This window comes from Candoia aspera, chromosome 1 (genome assembly GCF_035149785.1).
Source record: "Candoia aspera isolate rCanAsp1 chromosome 1, rCanAsp1.hap2, whole genome shotgun sequence".
Taxonomy (NCBI): domain Eukaryota; kingdom Metazoa; phylum Chordata; class Lepidosauria; order Squamata; family Boidae; genus Candoia; species Candoia aspera.
This window is the reverse complement of record NC_086153.1, coordinates 27926572-27943456: the sequence shown is the minus strand read 5'-3', so window position 1 is coordinate 27943456 and position 16885 is coordinate 27926572. Positions and strand designations below refer to the sequence as shown.

Below are 16885 nucleotides of genomic sequence, written 5' to 3'. Positions count from 1 at the left end.
ATAATATTGGAATCTGAAGGTTCACTATGGGCCCTTCCTTCCCTTTTCCCCACTCCCAGGACTTTAAACTTTAAAATGTTTCCCCTTCCCAGGACTTTAAACTCCTCAAAAATGTGACAACCAACAGCCAGACAGCAGTCCATAATGTCATCCCAACCAAAGACTGAAAAACTGTGAGACGCTAAGTTTCAGCAAGTCCTGTAACAATTCAGGACAGCAGCAACTGATACCTGGCTGAAAATGCTAAAACACCAGCTGGCAACAAAGCTAGCCAAACCTAAGTTGGCTAAAAGGGGGCTGGATCTGGAGCTAAGACAGCAGCCAAGAACATGGTTAACTAAGCCCATTCCTTTATACAGTGTAGGCAATTCAAGCCTGTCTGTAAAGGAGAAGGGGGAAAAGAAAGAAGATTGTGAAAACTTATAGTAACTGTTGTAGAGTTTTAAAGTGAACATTTTTTCACAACACTGTAGATAAGAATTCTTAAAATTAGGCACATAGCACATATAAAAATATTCACATAAATAGTTATAGGTCTAGTGATATATACTAGAAATAAGTACATATCAATTTTGTTTTGTTTAAGTAAGAGTTGTTATTTTTGTATAAAATCTCCCTTGTAACAAAGAGAAGGAAAAAACTACACTTTTTGTCTGTGGGTCTGTACTATTCCTCAGAAAGCATCTACCACTCTTGATTCAGCAGCCAAACTTCTATTAACAGATTTATTACCTAGAAAAGGCAAAGACTGTGTAATTAAAATTCACAGAGATAATGCTGAATGGCCTTTGACTCATTTCTAATTCTGACATATGGCAGAGTTTTAGACAAAATAAATGGAGAACTGTTGCAGAAAAAAAACAGAAACAAGGGGAAAATACTAGAAAAATATGTAATAAGCACTCAGCCACATCGTGAGGATGGGTTTGGATGCCTCTGTGACACCAAAACAAAATAAAACTTCCAAAAGGATGCTTACAGGTCGTCCTTGTTTAACAACACTAATTGGGACTGGAAACTCTGTCATTAAGCAACGTGGCCATAAGTTGAAAAACCACGTGGCCATGCTGCTTAGCAAAGGCAGTTCCAGCAGTCCCAGTTGCCATTGTTAAGCAAGGACTGCGTGGGTCATTAAGTGAGGACCTCATGTGATCACAACTTCCAACTTCCTGCCAGCTTCCTCATTGACTTTGCTTGTGGGAAGCCAGCAAGGAAGGTCACGAATCGCGATCATGTGACTGCTGTGATGGCATAAATGCGAGATCTGCTCGTAACTACCACTTGTTCAGTGCTAGTGTAAGTTCAAATGGTCACTGAAAGAGTGGTCATTAAATGAGGACCACCTGTACTGTTATTTTACGTTTGGTATAAAAATATATCCAAGCACATGTGGATTATCTAGCTTAATTCTTAGCATGGGTAGTCAGTGGAGTTTTCAGTGTTAAAGCTCTTCCAATGACTGCTGCTTCCACTTGAATAACGGTATCTAACATGTAATGTCTAGAAAAAATATGTGATAAAAATATACAGTTGCACTGCACATTTCTGAAAGCAAAACACCGAGGAAAAGATATAGGTAGCTACTGCTAGGGTTTATGAAATAAAGTAAGCAAAGTTTGGGATTTGTTCTCCTAACTATGTAAGTCTTTATCTTTTACTACAGCTTAGAATGTATGAATGGATGGAGGATATGAAACAAAGAGATTCAGTCAAAGAAAGGAATTAGGTTAGGGTTCTTCGTGGCAGAAATGCTACCCAATGGAAATGTCAAGTTATTAAAAAAAATTGTCATAGTGAAATAGATTTTAAAGAGTAGTTCAATTTAGCAGAATGGAGAGCCTATAGGATATGAAATAGTAAACTAGAGAAAGGCTAAGAAGAGATGCTTTTTTTTTTTACAGAAAACTCTGAAAAAGGAGGGTCATTGCTCTTTTGCTAAATAGTAAGTTTTAAATCCATTCCAGGAATAAATTGTTAATGTTAGCTTCCTTGTAATCAAGCAACTTTCACTTACATAGCAGAAAAAATCTTTCCAGACACCTGTATTAAGAATGGTTTTCTGGAAAAGGAAATGGTCTGAGGGACCTCCTTGGTGTATCCTGGGTTAAGTTTGATGTGTTTTTTAGTTATCAAAACAGTCACACCAAAGCCAGTGTGGGATTCAATAAAATTTAAGTTCCTGGCATTTCATTCTGAGTTTTTGTTCACTGAGCTCTGATGGTAGCTATGACTGAAGCTGATGTTATGGGCTCTCCTTGAAGAAATAGTTGTAGCAGAAGCAGGCAGCAAGTCACCTCAGTTTCCTCGGAAGAGATCTCATGCTTACATTTGACAGCACTAATCTTTATCTGCCCAAGCAGGGGACACAAGGCTGTCCTTTTTGGGAAAGGGAGGAGGGGAGACTTAACATTTGCCTTTCTCATGGAGCTATAGGTAACACATTTATAAATACATTAAAGGTAAGAGGGATGAAATTAAAGAGCTTAAGAAAGGAAGCATGAGAAGCAAGAGGGGAAAAAAGCTCTGCCTTAAACATAATAAACATAGCATAACTGGTTGTCTCTGTAATTTTGTTCATGTGATTTCTGCCTCTGTAGACAATAGCATAACTTAATCCACTGTTGGCTATTTTCTAGTACCAACTGAGAAAAGCATGCATGCCAAAGTTCCACAGAAGCACACAGGAGTTAAGTGATCAATTTCCTTACAATAATGTATACATTGCTATTTATTATTTGAATTTCTATCCATATTTAACCATTCAGATAGTGAACTGACACAGAAACAAATACAAATCCCAAAATACAAAACAATTAAAATCTAATTAAACTATATAATTAGTGGCTACAATCACTATAATTCCAACTAAAAACACCTGGTTGAATAGAAAGGCCTTAAATCACTTCTTAAAGGTGAAAAGAATGAAGGCTAATCACAACTACCTAATTATTTATTAATCCAATTAAGGTTCTGAAATTTACATAAAGAACAACACATCTGAAATGAGGGGAAATTTAGGCACAGTCATGGGAAGAATTACCCCTGAGTTTCTGGAGCTGTGAAAAATGACATCTTATCTTCATAAATCTTTCGTTTCTGAAGTCTTTGTTTCCCTAAATCTTGTTCATATATAACTTCTGAATAATTCATAAAATCAATTTATTACATATTTCCCACATTCATTTGCCAGGATAAATTATGTACACTGACAATCCAAGGATCTTGAGAAACTAATACTGCCCTGAGTGGAATCAGTGTCATAACCATTGTCTCTCTTAGGAGTTTCGAAATTAACTATATGTACCTGAGGCTCAAATTATGCTTATCATGAAAACTGCTGTCATTTGCTTCACAGTCAAGACATTTTTCTCCTAATACCAAGCTAATGTGATTTTCCAAACTGCAACTTGGGAGCACAAATATTAAGAAAGTAGCAGCAAGAAAACGTTCACATATATCTTACAACAGGATTCACAAGGGAAAAATTAATAGTAGGTGCATATAAGCTCAAGTACTTCAATCTTGGTTTAGATCTTTAGTTCCTACCTGCCCCTCTCGGGAAAATTTAAAAGGTGGTTTATGTTTAATAACACTTGTTGCTAAACGTAGGAGACCTGTAAGGCCATCATCTTCAGTATTACCATCTTGATGGTCAAGAATTTCTCTGCTGTAAAAAAGACAAACAGAATATCTGTTGATTAAGATAATCTTTTAATGGAAATTAATTTAAAAGATATCCTAAACAAATTAACAAGATTAAAGCTTACCTTCGAATACAATCAGCCAAATGTCTTGCTAAGGCATCTAAATCAAGCAAAGTTGTCTAAGTTAAAAGAAACAAAATGAAATTGTAAATGCAAAGCAATTACTAAAAGACTGATTGTACTGGGAAAAGTTGTATAACACATTTTAAAAATCCATATACACATAAATACAGTCTTACCTAATGCAAACTTCCAATCTATGATTCTATGATCAAATGTTCCACATATACTTAAATTATATGTCTTTACTTTTTTCCTTGAAAAGCAATGTTTAGTTGGTATCCAAATACTTCTTTCAGAATTCACTCTCCTTTGACAATTTTCTTTTGACTGGCAGCTGCCTGTGTGCATGTGTGCACACCTCTGAGTCAGTGTTGACTCCTGGCGACTGCCTCAATAAGTCCCTGCAGTTTTCTTGGCAAGATTTTGGAAGTGGTTTGCCCTTGCCTCCTTCCTAGGACTGAGAGTGAATGACTGGCCCAAGGTCACCCAGTTGGCTTTGTGCCCAAGGCGGGACTAGAGCTCACAGTCTCCCAGTTTCTAGCCTGGTGCCTTAACCACTACACCAAACTGGCTTTCTGGCAGCTGCCTACACTATAGTTAAAATTGTGCTGAATAGTTTTTCCACAGGTTCTAAAGTCAATTTCTAAAGAAAAATATATGTACAGTATTAGGCTTATTTGAAATATAACCCTAGGGATGTGCAAAATATTGTGACCTCAGAATATTCCACCCTCAAACATTTTGCTTTCAGGTGGGAGCAAAACACCCATATTCTATAGGTTTTGTTCATAAATTGAAATAAAACACTAGTTTCAGTGACTTTAAAAACTGGCTGTTTCAAATAGTGCTGGTTTGAGTGTTTTAGCTGTTTTGATTGCTATTGTTAGTCTGTATTTTGTAACATACTACTGGATTGTGATTTATTTTTCCACCTTCCCACCAATATTTCCAGCCCAACCAATAAAGCAGAAGACACTAGAAACATCCTTGCTACTATTTGCTGAGACAGTATGATGAAGAGTATCCTCAGAGTCCAAGAGTGACTTTGGACTCTGCCCTGCTGGAGAAAAGACTGTGCCTGCTGCTAGATAATTAACTTTGCTGGTAATCTATCTCCCATAGGCAAATTTTCATTGTTACCTCCCATTTTAGTAATATGAAATACTTAGATTAGAGAGGAGACAGAAACATACTCTTTTGTCACATTCTTCCTTTTCAATTTATCCCCCTCTAAAATAAAATGTCATGCCAACCACAAAATAAGTTCTAGTGGTTTATTTGGGAGAAATTAATTTTGCCAATTATGATGATGCATATACATACTGGTTTTGAGAGCAATACTGCTGCTGTTGGGTCATACAGACACTAAATATGTCCTTTCATTTCAAAATCAACAGTTGCCTTTATGATTTTTCTCCTATTCCTTCCTCCAAGTTTAGGGTTAGCATTTATTAGCATAGACAAGTTTACGTCTACTTTCAAAAACCAAATCCACTGTCAAATGCCATGATTGGAGAATTAGAGAAGGAGCCAGAGAGGACATTTAGCTTAGCTTTACAATGTACTGATGATGGTAAGAAATCCATATATGTGATACACTGAGACTGTGATGAACAGTAAACCCCTTATTCTCTTTTTCACTGTAGTGCCATAAAAGTAGATAAGATGGCAGTCTATGTTGCCTGCTATAGTCCAGCCAACTTGTAGAAAATTGGCCAAACGGATGAATTTGAAAACATTTTTAAAAACATTAACAAATCCCTACAGGAAACCATTGGACACAGCTCTGCCCTCATTCAGTGAAAAGTTAGTTTAGATTAAAATTTGCTGTCAGCCCTCTCACTTCTTACTGCATCAAAGAAGTCTTTTCAGTTCTTTGGCTGATCTTTGATTGCAATAAACTGAAACTGAAATTATTAACAGGATAAAAGAGTCAATCTCAACAACATTTTTCCAATTAGCATATCTTTCAGTTTGAAGATAAACGAGCCAGGCAGGTAGCCACAAAATATATTTTCTTCAAACTGCCCAGAGTTTCTCTTTTGGGGGAGATGGGCACTGACAAAATTTGATAAATAAATAAATAAATAAAAATTATGAAGTTTCATAATGGATTCACTTTCTCAGGTAGCCGGCTCAGGTTGACTCAGCCTTCCATCCTTCCGAGGTCGGTAAAATGAGTATCCAGCTTGCTGGGGAAGGTGGCAACTGGGGAAGGCAATGGCAAACCATCCCGCTATAGTCTGCCAAGTAAACGTCGCGAAAGCAGCGTTCCCCCAAAGGGTCAGACATGACTTGGTGCTTGCACAGGAGACCTTTCACCATTTCTACATCATTTTGATCTACAGACTCTCTCCCTCCACTTATTTAACAAGGACAAACAACAGATTTCACATCCATTTTTCCTCAGCCTGAATGCCAGACCCAAACCCAGCAAAAACAATTATGTAGGTATTTGCTGGTGGGTTTACTATACATAGGAAGTATTCTGGCTGCAAAGAAAAAACAAAAGGCTGAGGATGATACAAGGCATATGAGTTTGTATATAATACATAGATACCCCAAAGCTCAACAAAGCAGCTGAACCAATACTGTACAAGCAGTCTACATTTACACAATGCCAAGGGCATCAACACTTGTGTGTGAAGTGCACTAATGCTTATATAAACACACACACACAAAAATACACATGTATCTTTGCATTACCTGCCAGCAAAATAAAACACAATACAACACACATGCAACATACGAACTCTACTTGGAATTAGCCCGGAACAGCCAGAAAACTCAAAACAAAGCCACAACCATTTTCTTGTGCTAAAGTTGGGAGAAAAAGGTTTTGTTCCTTCTCAAACTAAACCCTAAAAACACAAAACTCAGAATATCCCAAATTACTGTTTTTGAGGTTGGAACTTCTTGATACTGAAATGTTTTAAATGTTCCTAAAAAGTACTCTCTTAGGTGTGGTGGTTTGCTGAGTGTTAATTGGTAAATATAGTAACATTACAGAATAGGGCAATGCATTATCTTATTGGAAATCTGTTTTGGTAACCATCTTTACAATGTCTCAGAAATCCAGCTTTGCTGGGTTTGTGCGAGCTAGGCAAGGCGAGATCTCCTAGTCTGTAATACAGACTTACAAATGGGACAATAAACCTTTAACATGTAATCAGTTGTGCTTACCTGACTAGCATCTTTCACATGTATATTATCTATTAGTTTGCACAGCAACCAGAAATATTCTTTACAGCCAGGCTGCAAAATGGGTTCTTCTTCATAATCCTCAATCTGGGGGGAAAAGAGGGTTAGATTTTTTTTCCTCCCCAATTTTGGTCCAGAAACTTGCTAATTAAAAAAATATCATAATATGTTATAAGGAACAAAACAAGATAAAGATATTATTGGATACCAAAAAACCCCAGAGTATGTTGGTTTTATTTCATTTTGTTTTAATTATATAAAACAAGCAGCAGTATTTATGCAAATCATATCATCGCACACTTTATTTTATAATCAAAAACAGTTTGCAAATTCCATTATTTCCAGGGGAGTTAACTAAAAGGAACCTGAGTGCTTAAATAAGAGCGTATATGGTCTAAATTTTGTTTTCATGTATACATTTTGTAGACATGTTCTTCTGAATGACATATTGTCAGCACCTGCTCATTCGAGCATTCACACACACACAGTCAAGAAACTGGATTTCTTTGAACTGTTTTATTGAAGCGTAATGAACGGTACAGGAGGCAAGCTGTGAATAAAGAATTCCCGCCAAAACCTAATTTAAACTACATTCCCTTAGCTAGTCCCCTTTCCCACGAAGCATGTCACTCCCCCTCCCATCCAGATGGTATTCCTGTCATATCTCAACCTCGCATCCTTGATGTGCTCCATAGCCAAAACAACCCCTTTACACTCCAACTTCACACACCCCTCCTATCCGGCAACCTGAGAGAATGACACGATGGGAGATGCCCTGATAAGGGTTTCTGTGAAACCTTTGATCAGGGGATCTAACATACTGCCCCCCCAAGACAGACTAAAAAATAATCAAGCAATTGTTAATTAAATGAAATAATAAGGTTAAGCAGGAGTGCTTAACCTTATTAAAAAATAAGGTTTAGAAGGATACTTAGCATGAAACTTTTTGGTTAACAGAGGAACATTAACATGACATGCATTAACCCACTCAGGATCTGGAAAATGTTTCCATTTTGGGTTCTTTTCAAGCCAGCGTGTTTGCAGCTGCTGCCTTGCGTCTGGGCGGTGGGGTTTCAGTTGGTTTAGTTGCTCCTTTTATGGCTTCTGGGCATTTGGCTGCTCTGTGTGTGTCCTTCCCACACTTGAAACAGGCGCTTTTCTTTCCGGTTCTGTCTTTCTGATCATCCCTCTCACAGAAAGGTCTTTGCTGGGCAAAAGGAAATTGACTTGGTGCCACTGTATTTTTCCCAATGCTTGAGCTCGAAGCTGCCTGTGGAATTGGTACCGGGTATTCTCTACTTCACCTGCAAGGCAGATCCAATCTTTCAGAGTGGGGGGGGGTCTCCTCGGCAGAGTGCCCACCTTAGAATTTCTGGCTGTAATCCCCCCTTAAAGTAGTCAATCTTAGTGGTTTCAGACCAGTCCATAACTTTTTCAGCAAGGGCTTTGAACTCCATGGCATACTCTGCCACAGTTCGCCCCCCTTGCCTAAGCTGTTGGATGCCGGTTTTTGCTCTCATGTTATCCAGTGGGTCCTCGAAGCGGTCTCTCAGGGCTTTCATGAACTCCAGCAGGCTACCCAGTTCTGGGGCATTTGCGTCGTGCAGCTGCACAAACCACTCAGCAGCTGGCCCTGAGCCTGGCACCCACTTGGCTGACTTTCTTGTACTCCGTGGGGAAACAGGAACCATACTCCCTCATGTATATGGAAACTGTGGTCAGGAAAAACGCCGACTGTCGTGGGTCGCCATCAAACTTGACCTGTATATCCTTTGGGGCTGTGCCCTGGGTTGCCCCATTGGCTAGCGCTTTCCCCCCATCTCCTTGGCTTTCTGGGTGGCCTCCATTCCGCCTGCATCTCACTGGAGATTCGAAATCCCGTGTTGGGGTTAGGGTACGCCGTCTCCCTCGCCCAATTGGCGACACTGCTCTCAACAGCTGAGTCGAGATTTCTGCCAAGGGGTATGCCATGGTCTCCAGAGTTCTCGATACCTGCTGCAAGACTACTTCCATGGCAGACATCCTAGCTTCCAGACTGTGGATGTCTTGGGGAATTCCAGTAGGATCTGGAATGGTTCCATGCGACCCTGGGCTTCGCACTATTATTTGTGCATCCACAGGTAGAGGAGGTCTTCTCTCTTCTTCCCTGGCACCGACCTGGGAAGATGCTGCCTGTGGTTCTTCAATAATAACGCTTGGCATCTGGGGTTCTGTCACAAAATTTAGGGAGTGGAGGGCACTTTCCAACTCCGTCTGGTTGAGCTGGGTTTCCACCTCACACTCGCTGTCTCCGCTCCCCGAACTCTCCTCTGTCTCAATTTTTTCTTCTGCCACTTTGGCATACAGCACGGTTCTCTCTGATGATGGCAGTGGCGGTGGCTGCTTAGCCTGGGACTTTCCGTGTTTAGGCATGGTTCGTTAACTCTCAGCCGATTGCTTTTTCAGGAAGAGTTCTCAAATTATGGATTCGCAGCTTAATGTCAGCACCTGCTCATTCAAGCATTCACACACACACATTTCTTTGAACTGTTTTAATGGATTTCTTTGAACTGTTTTAATGAAGCGTAATGAACGGTACAGAAGGCAAGCTGCGAAAGAATTCCCGCCAAAACCTAATTTAAACTACATTCCCTTAGCTAGTCCCCTTTCCCACAAAGCGTGTCACTCCCCCTCCCATCCAGATGGTATTCCTGTCGTATCTCAACCTCGCGTCCTTGATGTGCTCCATAGTCAAAACAACCCCTTTACACTCCAACTTCACACACCCCTCCCAACCGGCAACCTGAGAGACTGACGTGATGGGAGATGCCCTGATAAGGGTTTCTGTGAAACCTTTGATCGGGGGATCTGACACATATCAACAGTGTGGAAGTGAACATGAAAGCAAAGGAAATGAACATCGTGTGCTCTTTTACTTGCAAAAAGATTGATAGTACAAGGATGGAAGGATACTTGTTCTCCTTCAATTACTCACTTTTCTGAAAAACTAACTTCTCTCCTTATCAACACTCTCAACTGGAGTATTATTTAGAAATCCATTCTCCTTATAATACTTCTGTTTAATCTTCCATTTGTTTTTTTCTTAAGTAAACTTGTGAAATGGGAAATTAATTGCAGAGTTAAACATAAACAAGTATGTAAAACTGATGGTTTTTATGAAAATTCTTCCTTTTTATTCTATTTTTTTTATAGTTTTTTTTTTTTTTTTGCAAAAGAAGTATTATATCCTGTGAGACTATGTCAGGGGAGAGTTAATTTTGTCCCTACCCTACCTCCACCTATTATGTGCCTTATTGGTACATGGGTAAGACAGGGTGTTATAGCACACAGGAAGGCAAACAGTCTTATAAGCAAAGCAATGCTCTGTCACCCTGGTATTGTATCAGTGGTAGATATTTATCCTATTCCTTTAAAAAATACTACAAAAAAGGGGGAAATCACACCAGGATATAAGCCTTTAACTTCTCACCTAATATAAATGCATAAACCACTAGGGATTGGAGAAGCAGTCAAAATAAAAACTTTTGCTCTTTGACTGCAAGCTGTTAGCCTATCCCTTCTTAGATAAGTTGTTTTGTAAATGTGAGAACTATGAATCGTTTCCAGCTGGAAGCTGCTCTTGGACTATTTGCTTGTAACACAAAAGAATGAAGTCTTGATTCCAGGTTTTGATGACTGAATGGTTTGATTTTAGAGATACAATGTTACTAAATGTTTAATTAATAGTAAGAGATTAACTTTTAAGTATGTTTATACCTGTGCTGGAAAAGGTCAGAAACCACTGGTCTGCTATGCTTTTTTGCTTACTCCTGCACCAGTTTAGTTTTTCCTATTTCTTTCTTAGATTTGTATTCTGTCGGTCTTATATTCTACATTATGTGTCTTAATTGTATCTTGAACAATTACTAATTAATAAAAATTTTTAAAAAAGGAAAAAAAAAGAATATTTGACAATTTCACTGGGAGGAACAAGTTTTTGATCATTTGCTATGCAATGTAATTTCACATAAATGAAATAGGTAATTTTTTCTACCTTAACAGGTTTCAGTGCCTGGGCATCAGGAAGAAATTTAAGCAGTGTTGAGGCAGCTAGCAGCAGGAAAGATCTATTTATGGAATCTCCTCCATCCAACCCTGACAGTGACAATTTATAGAGACCATTGCAAGATTCATGGCGGACTGCAGTCTGAAATTGAAAGAAGAATTATAACAGAAACAATTTAAATAAGAAGCATTTTCTTATTCTCTTTATCTCTAGTTTATTTATAAACTCTTTTCAATATGCCTATTTGCTATCAATATTATGAACTAAGCATCTGTGCCAATGACTTTCATATGCTACAAGCAAGATGCTGGAACATTTTGGAAGATAAAAACCCCACCAAAGAACTCATAGTGGGAACTGAGTTGCAGATGTTATTGTAAATTTTGGAGGGGACAGCTATTTTGTATAATAGATACATAGTGAGGACATATAGCAAATTTTGGCTGAAATCCTATGCATGTCAACCTAGAAGATGATGCTAGGGTTGATGGATTCAGTAGGAGTTGCCTTTGAATAAGTATGCATAAGATTGAACCATTCATTAAAAAAAAAGTTATATAAACTAAATACAGTATTTAAATTAATAATATGACTATATTAATATAAGTTGGGGGTGGGCGGTGTAGATTTACACTGGTTCACCTCCTTCCTCCAGGGCCGGTCCCAATCGGTGGTGATAGGAGATGAGAGATCCGACCCTCAACCCCTCTTGTGTGGGGTTCCGCAGGGTTCGGTTCTCTCCCCACTCCTATTTAACATCTACATGAAACCACTGGGTGAGATCATCTGTCACCACGGGTTGAGGTATCACCAATATGCTGATGATACTCAATTATACATCTCCATCTCAGGTGAGGTAAGTGATGCGGTGGCTGCCCTTTCTCAGTGCCTGGGGGCTGTGGGGGTCTGGATAGGGAACAACAGGCTTCAGCTGAACCCTGGTAAGACGGAGTGGCTGTGGGTTGACAGCTCCTCGGTATCAGGGAAGTTATCATCTTTAGTTCTGGATGGGGTTCCACTGCCCCATTCAGACCCGGTGCGTAATCTGGGGGTCCTTCTGGACTCACGACTCCTGCTCAAAGAGCAAGTGGCAGTGATGGCCAGAAGAGCCTTTGTGCAACTCTGTGTTGTGCGCCAGTTACGCCCTTTCCTGGATCGAGATGCTCTCCGAACAGTCATTCATGCCCTGGTCATCTCCCATATAGGCTACTGCAATGCGCTGTACATGGGGCTACCCTTGAAGAGTATCCAGAAGCTTCAACTGGTCCAGAATGCGGCCACACAGGCAGTTATTGGTGCCTCAAGATCGGTGCATATAACAACACTGCTGCACGAGCTGCACTGGGTGCCAGTTTGCTTCTGGGTCCAATTCAAGATGTTGGTTATGACCTTTAAAGCCCTACATGGCATGGGGTCAGGTTACCTGAGGGACCCTCTCATCCCCGTAACATTGACCCATTCCACCTGGTCATGCAGAGAGGGCAAGCTACGGATCCCGCTGGTAATGGAATTCCACTTGGCAGGGCCCAGGAGGTGGGCTTTCTCTGCAGTGGCACCCGCCCTCTGGAACATTCTGCCCCCAGAGGTGAGGTAGGCCCCTTTGCTCCCGGCCTTCCGGTGAAGACCTGGTTCTGCCACCTCACTTGGGGTGGGAAAGGCAATAGTTCCTCCTGGGGTTGGCTGGTATGATAGAGTCCTCCCCAAGAATGACATCTTCACTTCTTGGATTCTGTATTTATTTTACTGGTTGTTGTTCTTGTAATTTTATTTTTACGGTTTTAATTGTGGATTTTATTGTGAACCGCCCAGAGTCCCCCTTTTTGGGGGAGATGGGCAGTGATGTAAATCTGAATAATAAATAAATAAATAAAATAACAAGAAGTCTTTTTCTCCACTCTTAACATGTCTCTCTCAGTCAAAAGATTTAGCCTATTTTGAATGCTTTCTGATACAAACTGGAAATTGTTTTCAAAGCTTACCTCAGGAATTAGAAGAGTAAGTTTCTTCAGCCAATCATGTAAATTATCACTATCTGCTAGGTTGGATTTTACTAAAGAGCAGCAGTGAGCCCAACTCACTAGCAGCCACATTGAATAGTGAGTAACTAAAAGAGGAACCAAAAGCATTAATTATACATTACATATATGCCATTTTGTATTTTTCCAAAATTAAGATAAATTATGTTTGAATGCATGATAAATTGCTTTGGCTGAAAATTAATACAACAAACTTTGAAAAACCGCACAGTTAAAGAAAATGCATATAAATCTGTCCACTATTCCTTAGCTATTGTTACTAGCTGTAGTGACATTATTCTTTCTAATACATTATTTTTATCCATATAAAGTATTATTAAAAAAGAAAATTCACATAATTTGTATATTACAATATGCAAAATAAACCAAAATATGTTATTTCCTAGTATTTGAAATGTTGTTGTTCTTGTAATAATTATTATCATTTATATACTGCTGAATCTCTAAGAACGCCTGGCGGTTTACGGCTAAGGAACAATATACATTAAACAATAGTATACAAATAAAAAGTCCAGGAACTAAAAGAAAATATAAAGTGAAATTAACCAAATCAAATTACAAGCAAACCATGAGGGGGTCAAGACCCAAATGCACTCAAAAAGAGCTTTGATTTGAGCAGCTTTTAGAAGACATTTAGTGTGAGAGCCAACTGGATGTCTACTGAGAGGCTGTTCCAAAGAACTGTTGTAGCCTGAGAGAGCACCATTGAACCCTGACCCCCCTCACCTCCCTAAAGTGGGGCATCACTAGTAGTTTTTCCCAGGGAGATTGAACTGGCCAGACCAATCCCACAGACAAATGCAGTCTTGTAAGTAACTAGGGACCAAGCCATGTACAATTTTATAAGTTAGTACCAGTGCTGTAAATTGCACCTGGAAGCCTACTGGCAACCAGTGCAGGGCCCACAGTACTAATGTAATGTGCTCCACTATCAAATGCTAGTCAGCACATGGGTCACTGCACTCTGAGCCAATTGCAGCTTCCCAAACCTTCAGATGATCTCTCCTAGTGGCTTCAACTAAAAATTAAAAAAAAAAGGCGGGGGGACTGACCCTAGCAGCATCCTGCAAAGGAATAGACACTGGCTGATTTCTCCCATCCCATCCCCACCGAATGGAGATGTTCATCAAGGAAGGAGTGGAACCACTGCAATATAGTGTCCCCAATTTTCAACCCAACCCCTGCATGGTACTGAAAGGTGCTTACAGGACTATAAGGACCACAGTGGAGGTACTTTCTCCATCCAGATCCCAACAAATGTCACTTATACAATCAATGCTGTCTGTGTTCCATGTCTGGGCCCCAGAGGGCCTACGTAATTCATTTCCTCTAAGAAGCTATGTAGCTGATTCCCCATTATTGTCTCAATAACCTTCCCCAAAAAAGGAAGGCTTAAGACTGGGTGATAACCTCTGGATGTAGAAAGGGCCTCTTAACAAGGGGGCACTCCTCAGCTTCTTTCAAGGCTGCCAGTAGCACCTCCTCTCACAACACAGTGTTAACAGTCTCCCTGATCCAGGAAATTACCTCCCACTTAGCTGCCCAAAGGAACCAAGAGAGGCAAGGATCCAGCCTACAGGTGGAAGAGAACACCTTAGATATCACCCTATCCACTTCATTGGAAGCCACAGGTCAAAAGAAATCCCAGTAACTAAGCAAGACCAGTCATCACCCTGGACCCTGTCCACATGGAGGCAAGACTTAACTTAATCTGGTCAACTTTGTCAGTGGAATGTGTTAATTTATGACAGCAAGCTGGTAGGGGTCTCTTAATGTTGCCTTTCTAAAAGGCAGCTGACCACCCAATGTCAACTTGCTAATGTAATAAAAGGAGAAATGTTTCACCTCTCTTATCACCATGGAATAAGTCTGAATGTGAATATGAATTCACACTAGGTCAGATTTACTTTCTGACTTTCTCCACAGGCACTCTAGGCATTGCTTCTGTCATTTCATCTCCTGAAGGCACTTGGTAAACCAAGAAGCCATCTCGGATTGGCCAAGAGAGGTCGCCTTGGAGGCAATTTCATGAAGGGCCTGAACAACTTCACAATGCCAACAGTGAACCAGGCTGTCAACGGATTCACCCACCACATGTCAGGAAACTCCCCAAGCACCTGCCAGAAGCAGAAAAGCAGTTACACTTTCACAGGACAGAGTCTACATTAGGGAAAAACAATGTGGTACTCCACCAGAGGTTCTGGACAAATTCTCACCATCTCTTGCTACTGACTGTGCTTGCTGAGGCTTAGCACAAGAGTCAAAAACATTTGATTGCCACTGGATTACCAGTCTTTGACCTAAATTATTGCATGTATGTCTGTCCTGAATGTAAGTCCTTCACTGTTTTTTTTTAAAGTGTGGATGTTTTTCAGTTGCTAAGCATAAAGTGAAATGAACAGAGGGAACATTAATTGCTGGTATGTTTTTTTTCTCTCTTCCAAAGTTGGCCAAATCTCAAGAGCTTGATTCCACAAGAGCTATCCAATTCTTGAGGCTTCCGGTGGGAATGGTGGACTGAATGGCTGTGCCCGCTGTTTCGGCGGATGGTGCGGACAGCGCAGCAGCTTTTTTCGGGCTCAGACAGGCTTTCCTGAAGCCCAGAAACATTCTCTGGATTAAGAATACTTGGAATTATCCCATTTGTCCTTCAGAACCGTGGCTTGCAGCCAGGAGATCACTAACAGCATTTCACAGTTGACAGTTAAGAGCACCCGGGAGGCAGGGACATCACCATGTCCAAGCCACACTGTAGCCTTAAAGGGACACTAAGACCGGCCACCCATTCTAAATCACCAATTTGTATTTTTTTTAAGGTGTATGTACCCCAAGAGAGGCTTTCTACAAGGAGGAGAAGCTGGGTCTCTTGGTGCTTAACATTATTTTTGGGATTACTTAAAAAAAATTTTTTTTAAGTTTTTGATTTCATTTTCCTTCCAAAGGAAATTTCAAAGACTGAGTAAATAATTGTCTTCCTGTTATTATTTTTGTATTAAATTTAAAGATATTAGCGTTTTCCTACACATTGAATTGGCTGATTTGAATCTTCAGCATTCTGTCTTCACTTTCGCTTGAGAACAGTCTGCTATTCACTCTCATTTTGTGTAAACAGCTTTCAAACTTTCCCATATCTTCGACTTTTGCTGATTTAAGTTACTAGGGGGTGCCATAACCTACTGCATGAGACATGGAGGATTTCAAACAGATCCTTTCTGACCTTCACCAGGACTTCAAACAAATCTTCTGACTTTTATCAAACTTTTATGCAAGATATCCAGGACATTGTGGAAAATATGAGAGCTAAAATGGATGAAATTGAGGAACCTAAGAGTGATAGAAAGGTTTCTTTTAAGATTGAGATTGGGATTTCTGTCAAGATGCTGGATGAAGACTGGATAATGGAGTTGAAGAAATCTAGGGGAGAGAGTGATCTTCAAGCCATAAATAGGGTCGATCTCCTGGTGGAATGCCATGAAAAGAACCTGGAATTTTGGAGCGGGGCAGCTGGGCTGTTTGATTTTCTTAAGAAGAAAGCTCTGTGCATATCTTGAGAACATATAACTGCTTCAGTTTATAAGCTGGGTACGGGTTGAAGAATGTTTATTTGGTTTGCTTTAAGGATTTGACTGATGTTACTTGCCTTTAAAGATGTGGATTTACTTCTTTGAATTGGCTTTGTTTTTTGTGTTTATTAAGATTTTGTTTATTAAGATTGGGATTATTAAAATTCTTATACCATTAAGTATAATAGCTGACAAGTTATGTGCCTTTCAATTTGATTTTTATTATAGCAGACTGAAATGTATAGAATAGTGGTAGGAACGGAATAATTAAAT

The 16885-nt window shown here is 39.8% G+C and overlaps 1 protein-coding gene across 1 annotated transcript in view; it reads right to left on the bottom strand.

Annotated features, from left to right (window-relative positions):
• The window catches only part of USP34 (ubiquitin specific peptidase 34), a 617663-nt gene that overhangs the window by 505718 nt on the left and 95060 nt on the right, over positions 1-16885 (bottom strand). Inside the window, exons 37-41 of the mRNA XM_063301132.1 lie at positions 12993-13117; positions 11002-11154; positions 6951-7055; positions 3768-3823; positions 3547-3667 (exon numbers count right to left, since the gene is read on the bottom strand). Of these exons, the coding sequence (XP_063157202.1) occupies positions 3547-3667; positions 3768-3823; positions 6951-7055; positions 11002-11154; positions 12993-13117 (560 nt within the window). The remainder of the gene's footprint in view (positions 1-3546; positions 3668-3767; positions 3824-6950; positions 7056-11001; positions 11155-12992; positions 13118-16885) is intronic.